The sequence below is a fragment of the Argopecten irradians genome, chromosome 8, assembly GCF_041381155.1.
Source record: "Argopecten irradians isolate NY chromosome 8, Ai_NY, whole genome shotgun sequence".
Lineage (NCBI taxonomy): Eukaryota > Metazoa > Mollusca > Bivalvia > Pectinida > Pectinidae > Argopecten > Argopecten irradians.
Window position 1 is genome coordinate 42,678,958 of NC_091141.1, and position 14,062 is coordinate 42,693,019.

Sequence of the window (14,062 nt, forward strand, 5' to 3'; positions counted from 1 at the left end):
TGTTACATACATGTAGGTGTTTCATTAAGGCCTGTACCCTGTTACATACATGTAGGTGTTTCATTAAGGCCTGTACCCTGTTGTTACATACATGTAGGTGTTTCATTAAGGCCTGTACCCTGTTACATACATGTAGGTGTTTCATTAAGGCCTGTACCCTGTTACATTACATGTAGGTGTTTCATTAAGGCCTGTACCCTGTTACATACATGTAGGTGTTTCATTAAGGCCTGTACCCTGTTACATACATGTAGGTGTTTCATTAAAGCCTGTACCCTGTTACATACATGTAGGTGTTTCATTAAGGCCTGTACCCTGTTACATACATGTAGGTGTTTCATTAAGGCCTGTACCCTGTTACATACATGTAGGTGTTTCATTAAGGCCTGTACCCTGTTACATACATGTAGGTGTTTCATTAAGGCCTGTACCCTGTTACATACATGTAGGTGTTTCATTAAGGCCTGTACCCTGTTACATACATGTAGGTGTTTCATTAAGGCCTGTACCCTGTTACATACATGTAGGTGTTTCATTAAGGCCTGTACCCTGTTACATACATGTAGGTGTTTCATTAAAGGCCTGTACCCTGTTACATACATGTAGGTGTTTCATTAAGGCCTGTACCCTGTTACATACATGTAGGTGTTTCATTAAGGCCTGTACCCTGTTACATACATGTAGGTGTTTCATTAAGGCCTGTACCCTGTTACATACATGTAGGTGTTTCATTAAGGCCTGTACCCTGTTACATACATGTAGGTGTTTCATTAAGGCCTGTACCCTGTTACATACATGTAGGTGTTTCATTAAGGCCTGTACCCTGTTACATACATGTAGGTGTTTCATTAAGGCCTGTACCCTGTTACATACATGTAGGTGTTTCATTAAAGCCTGTACCCTGTTACATACATGTAGGTGTTTCATTAAGGCCTGTACCCTGTTACATACATGTAGGTGTTTCATTAAGGCCTGTACCCTGTTACATACATGTAGGTGTTTCATTAAGGCCTGTACCCTGTTACATACATGTAGGTGTTTCATTAAGGCCTGTACCCTGTTACATACATGTAGGTGTTTCATTAAGGCCTGTACCCTGTTACATACATGTAGGTGTTTCATTAAGGCCTGTACCCTGTTACATACATGTAGGTGTTTCATTAAGGCCTGTACCCTGTTACATACATGTAGGTGTTTCATTAAGGCCTGTACCCTGTTACATACATGTAGGTGTTTCATTAAGGCCTGTACCCTGTTACATACATGTAGGTGTTTCATTAAGGCCTGTACCCTGTTACATACATGTAGGTGTTTCATTAAGGCCTGTACCCTGTTACATACATGTAGGTGTTTCATTAAGGCCTGTACCCTGTTACATACATGTAGGTGTTTCATTGTTTCATTAAGGCCTGTACCCTGTTACATACATGTAGGTGTTTCATTAAGGCCTGTACCCTGTTACATACATGTAGGTGTTTCATTAAGGCCTGTACCCTGTTACATACATGTAGGTGTTTCATTAAGGCCTGTACCCTGTTACATACATGTAGGTGTTTCATTAAGGCCTGTACCCTGTTACATACATGTAGGTGTTTCATTAAGGCCTGTACCCTGTTACATACATGTAGGTGTTTCATTAAAGCCTGTACCCTGTTACATACATGTAGGTGTTTCATTAAAGCCTGTACCCTGTTACATACATGTAGGTGTTTCATTAAGGCCTGTACCCTGTTACATACATGTAGGTGTTTCATTAAGGCCTGTACCCTGTTACATACATGTAGGTGTTTCATTAAGGCCTGTACCCTGTTACATACATGTAGGTGTTTCATTAAGGCCTGTACCCTGTTACATACATGTAGGTGTTTCATTAAGGCCTGTACCTGTTACATACATGTAGGTGTTTCATTAAGGCCTGTACCCTGTTACATACATGTAGGTGTTTCATTAAGGCCTGTACCCTGTTACATACATGTAGGTGTTTCATTAAGGCCTGTACCCTGTTACATACATGTAGGTGTTTCATTAAGGCCTGTACCCTGTTACATACATGTAGGTGTTTCATTAAGGCCTGTACCCTGTTACATACATGTAGGGTGTTTCATTAAGGCCTGTACCCTGTTACATACATGTAGGTGTTTCATTAAGGCCTGTACCCTGTTACATACATGTAGGTGTTTCATTAAGGCCTATTATACATGTACCCTGTTATACATATATAGGCCATTTATACATATAGTGGTACCCTGTATACATATATAGGCCATTATACATATAGTGTACCCTGTATACATATATAGGCCCATTATACATATAGTGTACCCTGTAATACATATATAGGCCATTATACATATAGTGTACCCTGTACACATATATAGGCCATTATACATATAGTGTACCCTGTATACATATATAGGCCATTATACATATAGTGTACCCTCCTGTATATAATATATAGGGCCATTTATACCCTGTATACATAGGTCATACATATAGTGTACACACCCTGTATAAATATATAGGCCATTATACATATAGTGTACCTGTATACATATATAGGCCCATTATACATATAGTGTACCCTGTATACATATATAGGCCATTATACATATAGTGTACCCTGTACACATATATAGGCCATTATACATATAGTGTACCCTGTATACATATATAGGCCATTATACATATAGTGTACCCTGTATACATTATACATATATAGGCCCTTATACATATAGGGTGTACCCTGTATACATATATAGGCCATTCTACATATAGGTGTACCCTGTATACATATATAGGCCATTATACATATAGTGTACCTGTATACATATATAGGCCATTATACATATTAGTGTACCCCCTGTATACATATATAGGCCATTTCTACATATGGTGTACCCTGTATACATATATAGGCCATTATACAAATAGTGTACCCTGTATACATATATAGGCCATTATACATATAGTGTACCCTGTATACATATATAGGCCATTATACATATAGTGTACCCTGTATACATATATAGGCCATTATACATATAGTGTACCCTGTATACATATATAGGCCATTCTACATATAGTGTACCCTGTATACATATATAGGCCATTATACATATAGTGTACCCTGTATACATATATATAGGCCATTCTACATATAGTGTACCCTGTATACATATATAGGCCATTATACATATAGTGTACCCTGTATACATATATAGGCCATTATACATATAGTGAAACCCTCCTGTATACATATATATAGGCCATTATACATATAGTGTACCCTGTATACATATATAGGCCATTATACATATAGTGTACCCTGTATACATATATAGGCCATTATACATATAGTGTACCCTCCTGTATACATATATATAGGCCATTATAACATATAGTGTACCCTGTATACATATATAGGCCATTATACATATAGTGTACCCTGTATACATATATAGGCCATTATACATATAGTGTACCCTGTATACATATATAGGCCATTATACATATAGTGTACCCCTGTATACATATATAGGCCATTATACATATAGTGTACCCTGTATACATATATAGGCCATTATACATATAGTGTACCCTGTATACATAATATAGGCCATTATACATATAGTGTACCCTGTATACATATATAGGCCATTATACATATAGTGTACCCTGTATACATATATAGGCCATTATACATATAGTGTACCCTGTATACATATATAGGCCATTATACATATAGTGTACCCTGTATACATATATAGGCCATTATACATATAGTGTACCCTGTATACATATATAGGCCATTATACATATAGTGTACCCTGTATACATATATAGGCCATTATACATATAGTGTACCCTGTATACATATATAGGCCATTATACATATAGTGTACCCTGTATACATATATAGGCCATTATACATATAGTGTACCCTGTATACATATATAGGCCATTATACATATGGTGTACCCTGTATACATATATAGGCCATTATACATATAGTGTACCCCCTGTATACATATATATAGGCATTATACATATAGTGTACCCTGTATACATATATAGGGGCACCATTATACATATAGTGTACCCTGTATACATTATAGGCCATTATACTATATTAGTGAGTACCCTGTATACATATATAGGCCATTATACATAAAATGTGTACCCTGTATACATATATAGGCCATTATACATATAGTGTACCCTGTATACATATATAGGCCATTATACATATAGTGTACCCTGTATACATATATATAGGCCATTATACATATAGTGTACCCTGTATACATATATAGGCCATTATACATATAGTGTACCCTGTATACATATATAGGCCATTATACATATAGTGTACCCTGTATACATATATAGGCCATTATACATATAGTGTACCCTGTATACATATATAGGCCATTATACATATAGTGTACCCTGTATACATATATAGGCCATTATACATATAGTGTACCCTGTATACATATATAGGCCATTATACATATAGTGTACCCTGTATACATATATAGGCCATTATACATATAGTGTACCCTGTATACATATATATAGGCCATTCTACATATAGTGTACCCTGTATACATATATAGGCCATTATACATATAGTGTACCCTGTATACATATATATAGGCCATTATACATATAGTGTACCCTGTATACATATATAGGCCATTATACATATAGTGTACCCCTGTATACATATATATAGGCCATTATACATATAGTGTACCCTGTATACATATATAGGCCATTATACATATAGTGTACCCTGTATACATATATATATAGGCCATTATACATATAGTGTACCCTGTATACATATATATAGGCCATTATACATATAGTGTACCCTGTATACATATATAGGCCATTATACATATAGTGTACCCTGTATACATATATATAGGCCATTATACATATAGTGTACCCTGTATACATATATATAGGCCATTCTACATATAGTGTACCCTCCTGTACACATATATATAGGCCATTAATACATATAGTGTACCCTGTATACATATATAGGCCATTATACATATAGTGTACCCCTGTATACATATATAGGCCATTATACATATAGTGTACCCTGTATACATATATATAGGCCATTTTACATATAGTGTACCCCCTGTATACATTATAGGCCATTATACATATAGTGTACCCTGTATACATATATAGGCCATTATACATATAGTGTACCCTGTATACATATATAGGCCATTATACATATAGTGTACCCTGTATACATATATAGGCCATTATTACATATAGTGTACCCTGTATACATATATAGGCCATTATACATATAGTGTACCCTCCTGTATACATATATAGGCCATTATACATATAGTGTACCCTGTATACATATATAGGCCATATATTCTACATATAGTGTACCCTGTATACATATATAGGCCATTATACATATAGTGTACCCTGTATACATATATAGGCCATTATACATATAGTGTACCCTGTATACATATATAGGCCATTATACATATAGTGTACCCTGTATACATATATAGGCCATTATACATATAGTGTACCCTGTATACATATATAGGCCATTATACATATAGTGTACCCTGTATACATATATAGGCCATTATACATATATAGTGTACCCTGTATACATATATAGGCCATTATACATATAGTGTACCCTGTTATACATATATAGGCCATTATACATATAGTGTACCCTGTATACATATATAGGCCATTATACATATAGTGTACCCTGTATACATATATAGGCCATTCTATACATATAGTGTACCCTGTATACATATATAGGCCATTATACATATAGTGTACCCTGTATACATATATAGGCCATTATACATATAGTGTACCCTGTATACATATATAGGCCATTATACATATAGTGTACCCTGTATACATATATAGGCCATTATACATATAGTGTACCCTGTATACATATATATGGCCATTATACATATAGTGTACCCTGTATACATATAATAGGCCATTATACATTATAGTGTACCCTGTATACATATATAGGCCATTATACATATAGTGTACCCTGTATACATATATAGGCCATTATACATATAGTGTACCCTGTATACATATATAGGCCATTATACATATAGTGTACCCTGTATACATATATAGGCCATTATACATATAGTGTACCCTGTATACATATATAGGCCATTATACATATAGTGTACCCTGTATACATATATAGGCCATTATACATATAGTGTACCCTGTATACATATATATAGGCCATTATACATATAGTGTACCCTGTATACATATATAGGCCATTATACATATAGTGTACCCTGTATACATATATAGGCCATTATACATATAGTGTACCCTGTATACATATATAGGCCATTATACATATAGTGTACCCTGTATACATATATATAGGCCATTATACATATAGTGTACCCTGTATACATATATATAGGCCATTCTACATATAGTGTACCCTGTATACATATATAGGCCATTATACATATAGTGTACCCTGTACACATATATAGGCCATTATACATATAGTGTACCCTGTATACATATATAGGCCATTATACATATAGTGTACCCTGTATACATATATATAGGCCATTCTACATATAGTGTACCCCTGTATACATATATATAGGCCATTATACATATAGTGTACCCTGTATACATATATAGGCCATTATACATATAGTGTACCCCCTGTACACATATATAGGCCATTATACATATAGTGTACCCTGTATACATATATAGGCCATTATACATATAGTGTACCCTGTATACATATATATAGGCCATTATACATATAGTGTACCCTGTATACATTATATAGGCCATTATACATATAGTGTACCCTCCTGTACACATATATAGGCCATTATACATATAGTGTACCCTGTACACATATATAGGCCATTATACATATAGTGTACCCTGTATACATATATAGGCCATTATACATATAGTGTACCCTGTAATACATATATATAGGCCATTATACATATAGTGTACCCTGTATATACATATATATAGGCCATTCTACATATAGTGTACCCTGTATTACATATATAGGCCATTATACATATAGTGTACCCTGTATACATATATAGGCCATTATACATATAGTGTACCCTGTATACATATATAGGCCATTCTACATATAGTGTACCCTGTATACATATATAGGCCATTATACATATAGTGTACCCTGTATACATATATAGGCCATTATACATATAGTGTACCCTGTATACATATATAGGCCATTATACATATAGTGTACCCTGTATACATATATAGGCCATTATACATATAGTGTACCCTGTATACATATATAGGCCATTCTACATATAGTGTACCCTGTATACATATATATAGGCCATTATACATATAGTGTACCCTGTATACATATATATAGGCCATTCTACATATAGTGTACCCTGTATACATATATAGGCCATTCTACATATAGTGTACCCTGTATACATATATAGGCCATTATACATATAGCGTACCCTGTATACATATATAGGCCATTATACATATAGCGTACCCTGTACACATATATAGGCCATTATACATATCGTGTACCCTCCTGTACACATATATAGGCCATTATACATATAGTGTACCCTGTACACATATATAGGCCATTATACATATAGTGTACCCTGTATACATATATAGGCCATTTATACATATAGTGTACCCTGTACACATATATAGGCCATTATACATATAGTGTACCCTGTACACATATATAGGCCATTATACATATAGTGTACCCTGTATACATATATAGGCCATTATACATATAGTGTACCCTGTATACATATATAGGCCATTATACATATAGTGTACCCTGTATACATATATAGGCCATTATACATATAGTGTACCCTGTATACATATATATAGGCCATTATACATATAGTGTACCCTGTATACATATATATAGGCCATTATACATATAGTGTACCCTGTATACATATATATAGGCCATTATACATATAGTGTACCCTGTATACATATATAGGCCATCTTGATGCAGTGCCCTAATTAAGCAACATCTTACTTTACCATTACTCAAAATTTGGATTATAAAACAATACTGACTGGAAACAACATTTATGATATAACTCCTTTGTGGAAGTACAGTTCTGACTGAACACAACATTTGTTATAAATCTGAAGTTTGTGGAAGTACAGTTTTTGTGGAAGTACAGTTCTAACTAAACACAACATTTGGTATAAATTTTAAGTTTGTGGAAGTACAGTTCTGACTGAACACAACATTTGGTATAAATCTCAAGTTTGTGGAAGTACAGTTCTGACTGAACACAACATTTGGTATAAATCTCAAGTTTGTGGAAGTACAGTTCTGACTGAACACAACATTTGGTATTATTCTCAAATTTGTGGAATTACAGTTCTGACTGAACACAACATTCGGTATAAATCTCAAGTTTGTGGAATTACAGTTCTGACTGAACACAACATTCGGTATAAATCTCAAGTTTGTGGAATTACAGTTCTGACTGAACACAACATTTGGTATAAATCTCAAGTTTGTGGAAGTACAACTTCGCTAGCTAAGGGTATTAGACTGATTCTCTTTCTACTACACTTGGCATATCTCACTTCAGAACGGGTGGTCCCGCACCGCACCACCTGCTGGATCACCGCAGTTGCGCCTCTTCCATTTACGTAATAAGCAACCAATCAAAAAGCTTGTATCATTGTTGCATGGTTGAAAAAATTGCAGTGCCCTATGAAACACGTGTGTTGTTTGCGACAGATTCAAAATACCAAAGATGAATATGTGTTTGAGTCATTTGTTTATTAGTAAATTTGGACACCAGTTTTTGTGTTTCATGCAGAAGTTCTGCAATGTCCAATTTTGTAACGAGATCGAAGTATATCTTTTAATTGTTTAATTTGTGAAACATAAACCACACACGTACTTTCCGATCTGTTTGGAGAGCAACCTCTCAGATGTTCATTCAGCTGGTATAAAACATCTAATTGATTAAATAGATAGTAATATAACTTCGCTAGGAGTTGATGTTGACAGGCATGACATGCCTGATGCCTCATTATACAAATGTAGGTCACTATACTATCGCTTCAGTTCAGTTTTGTTGACATATCAAAGCTCTGTTTTCATTGGTCGCCTAAATCTAGCCGCATCCAATCAGTATCTGAAAGCAAAAACACCTGTTCTGAAGCGAGATATGCTAAGAGTAGTAGGAAGAGAATTGGACTTAATACCCTTGGCTAGCGAAGTTGGTGGAAGTACAGTTCTGAGACTAAACACAACATTTGGTATAAATCTCAAGTTTGTGGAAGTACAGTTCTGACACAACATTAAAAGTTCTGACACAACATTTGGTATAAATCTCAAGTTTGTGGAAGTATATGCTAGGTTTTTATATCAAAACACAATTGTAGGTAAAAACACATCTGATATTAGGAACATGTATTAAACATAGGCTTATAAATTCAGATACATGTACAAGAACATAATTAAACCATTTTTGAGACAGTGAAATTGCAACAAAATTAGAACGCCCAAGTTTTTAACGCCACGCTTTGTAACTATAATTTACAGAACACCTCGTCGATTATCAACATGATTGTAAATTGATTATCATGACATGATTTAGTCTTAAACAGATTGTGGAACTTACTGACAGAATTGACAGATATAATACAACTTGTACACATAAAACATCAGGAATAAAATATTGTTTGTTTCCCCTTTTCGACCGACCGAAGAAAACTCTCGCGACTGGAAATATTTTATTGCGTTTTTGTCCCGATATTATAATGAAAAGATTTAATATCTCTTGTTATTATTTAATGAATTTTATAGAGAGTATTTATTAATTTAGTGTTACAGTCAAACCTGTCTAAGGCGGAGCTACGGACAAAGGAACTTTATAGCCAGGTGGACTTTATACACAGGTTGAATTGTGTTAAAATTGGTCATTTGTACCCTAGAAAAACGGTCTTATTAAGCAGATGGTCTTTCTACAGAGGTGGTCACTAAGGCAGGTTTCACTGTATATCAAGTACACCATTCTGAACAATACTTAGAATTGTTAGTAGCCCCTCACACACCCCAGTTTCTGGGATTAAAGTTTGTTTTCATCTCTGAACCTAAATTAAATATTGTATTCAGCTAAATTTTAGATTAAACATCTCCTCCTTTTCTATCACAATTCTGATGATTTATAACTGACTGGATTCTCCTGAAATAAATATTTTTAAATCTTCTTTACGTAATGTGGAATACCGTTAGACTGTACGGTGTACCTCTTTGAACGGTGAAAACTAATCCACCATACTTGTGTAGAAGCATCACAAGTTGTTTCAGCATCACAAGTTGTTTCAGATAATAATCCGTTATAATGGAATGAAAACAGTTAAGTTACTGATATTGGATCAGGTATCAGATCACAATCCTATTGTATTTGGCCCCATTGTTAAAGTCTGCTGTACCAAAATATTCAAATATACAATATTTAGGTGCATCAACTTATTTATATAGTATCCCCCCATCATAACCCTGATATCAGCAGCACCACAAATAAGTATAGGAGCACAAAATACTTCCCATACATATTCTCAGAGTTCAAAATACTGAGGTTCAGGCATAAATGGAATTCTGTTGTAGCTAACAATTACTGAACTTTGTCACTTTTTCTGCACAAAGACACCTTTACACTTGTCTAAAACACAAAAATAAAATTACAAAATATCAAGCATTTCCTCATAGTATTAATGAATGTTCCATACTTTATCTTCTCAGGCCAATGCAAAATACAAAAATAAAATATCATTAAAGGAGACATAAGTTCTTCTTTTGACACAAAAACAATAGAGATTCTGTACAACAAATACCAATGTACCAAAAGAGGTGAAGTTTAAGTTAAACTTCCATCACCCACACAATATTTGTTTTAATTGCACGAAGTCTGACTGCAATTAGGATACAATCATTTTTATAGTCTTCCTCCGACTGGGAGAACCTTCAGAAAACACTTGGAGTTCCGGTGTTGTAAAATATCACCAAAGATTTGGTCACTTGCCGAGGCGCGGAAACTCCTCCGGAAATAGAGCCAGGCGTCGACAGTTTGGACAGGTCCTCTCCTGGCCAAACACCCACTGTTTGATACACTGAAGGAAAGGAAACAAAGAATTACTTCACACACAAAAGAAAGCATACTGAAACATTAGGGACATATCTGTTAAAAGGGGCGTACTGACTGAGCATACTAAAACATTAGGGACATATCTGTTAAAAGGAGCGTACTGACTGAGCATACTAAAACATTAGGAATATATCTGTTAAAAGGGGCGTACTGACTGAGCATACTGAAACATTAGGGACATATCTGTTAAAAGGGGCGCACTGACTGAGCATACTGAAACATTAGGGATATATCTGTTAAACGGGGCGTACTGACTGAGCATACTGAAGCATTAGGGACATATCTGTTAAAAGGGGCGTACTGACTGAGCATACTGAAACATTAGGGATATATCTGTTAAAAGGGGCGTACTGACTGAACATACTGAAACATTAGGGATATATCTGTTAAACGGGGCGTTCTGACTGAGCATACTGAACATTAGGGACATATCTGTTAAAAGGGGCGTACTGACTGAGCATACTGAAACATTAGGGACATATCTGTTAAACGGGACGTTCTGACTGAGCATACTGAAACATTAGGGACATATCTGTTAAAAGGAGCGTACTGACTGAGCATACTGAAACATTAGGGACATATCTGTTAAAAGGGGTGTACTGACTGAGCATACTGAAACATTAGGGATATATCTGTGAAACGGGGCGTACTGACTGAGCATACTGAAATATTAGGGACATATCTGTTAAAGGGGCGTACTGACTGAGCATACTGAAACATTAGGGATATATCTGTGAAACGGGGCGTACTGACTGAGCATACTGAAACATTAGGGATATATCTGTTAAAAGGGGCGTACTGACTGAGCATACTGAAACATTAGGGACATATCTGTTAAAAGGGGGCGTACTGATGGAGCGTACAAACTGAGCATACTGAAACATTAGGGATATATCTGTTTGAAGGGGCGTACTGACTGAGCATACTGAAACATTAGGGACATATCTGTTAAAAGGGGCGCACTGACTGAGCATACTGAAACATTAGGGATATATCTGTTAAAAGGGGCGTACTGACTGAGCATACTGAAACATTAGGGATATATCTGTTAAAAGGGGCGTACTGACTGAGCATACTGAAGCATTAGGGATATATATGTTAAAAGGGGCGTACTGACTGAGCATACTGAAGCATTAGGGATATATATGTTAAAAGGGCGTACTGACTGAGCATACTGAAACATTAGGGACATTTCTGTTAAATGGGGCGTTCTGACTGAGCATACTGAAACATTAGGGACATATCTGTTAAAAGGGGCGTACTGACTGAGCATACTGAAACATTAAGGACATATCTGTTAAAAGGGGCGTACTGACTGAGCATACTGAAACATTAGGGACATATCTGTTAAACGGGGCGTTTTGACTGAGCATACTGAAACATTAGGGACATATCTGTTTAAAGGGGCGTACTGACTGAGCATACTGAAACATTAGGGACATATCTGTTAAAAGGGGTGTACTGACTGAGCATACTGAAACCTTAGGGATATATCTGTTAAAAGGGGCGCACTGACTGAGCATACTGAAACATTAGGGACATATCTGTTAAAAGGGGCGTACTGACTGAGGATACTGAAACATTAGGGACATATCTGTTAAACGGGGCGTACTGACTGAGGATACTGAAACATTAGGAATATATCTGTGAAACGGGGCGTACTGACTGAGCATACTGAAATATTAGGGACATATCTGTTAAAGGGCGTACTGACTGAGCATACTGAAACATTAGGGACATATCTGTTAAAAGGGGCGTACTAACGGAGCGTACTGACTGAGCATACTGAAACATTAGGGATATATCTGTTGAAGGGGCGTACTGACTGAGCATACTGAAACATTAGGGACATTTCTGTTAAATGGGGCGCACTGACTGAGCATACTGAAGCATTAGGGATATATCTGTTAAAAGGGGCGTACTGACTGAGCATACTGAAACATATTAGGGATGTGGCATACTGAAACATTAGGGACATATCTGTTAAAAGGGGCGCACTGACTGAGCATACTGAAACATTAGGGATATATCTGTTAAAAGGGGCGCACTGACTGAGCATACTGAAGCATTAGGGATATATATCTTAAAAGGGGCGCACTGACTCAGCATACTGAAACATTAGGGACATATCTGTTAAAGGGGCGCACTGACTGAGCATACTGAAGCATTAGGGATATATCTGTTAAAAGGGGCGTACTGACTGAGCATACTGAAGCATTAGGGACATATCTGTTAAAAGGGGCGTACTGACTGAGCATACTGAAACATTAGGGACATATCTGTTAAAAGGGGCGTACTGACTGAGCATACTGAAGCATTAGGGATATATCTGTTAAAAGGGGCGTACTGACTGAGCATACTGAAACATTAGGGATATATCTGTTAAAAGGGGCGTACTGACTGAGCATACTGAAACATTAGGGATATATCTGTTAAAAGGGGCGCACTGACTGAGCATACTGAAGCATTAGGGATATATCTGTTAAAAGGGGCGTACTGACTGAGCATACTGAAACATTAGGGACATATCTGTTAAAAGGGGCGCACTGACTGTCATAATTGACAGATGAAACTCAGCTGTCGTCCTGGAACGTAAAAGTGGATAAAAAGTATGTATGCATCAGACCAACATTACTGTTGAGTCTTAAATTGTGTTGCTAGTAAATTTTAGCAAAACGTGCAAAACAAAATGTACATTTCTATTGAATAAGTCCACAGGGTTCAGTACATATTTCTGTCACCAAATAACCATGTCACTCAGCTCACTAGTATATATAGTAGGTACACGGAGAGCTTCT

At 35.9% G+C, this 14,062-nt stretch overlaps 1 protein-coding gene across 1 annotated transcript in view; it reads right to left on the reverse strand.

Moving 5' to 3' along the window:
- Positions 1-10,430: 10,430 nt before the first annotated feature.
- The window catches only part of LOC138330427 (uncharacterized), a 79,828-nt gene continuing 76,196 nt past the window's right edge, over positions 10,431-14,062 (reverse strand). The window contains exon 16 of the mRNA XM_069278036.1: positions 10,431-11,229. Within this exon, the coding sequence (XP_069134137.1) occupies positions 11,134-11,229 (96 nt within the window). The 3' untranslated portion in view covers positions 10,431-11,133. The remainder of the gene's footprint in view (positions 11,230-14,062) is intronic.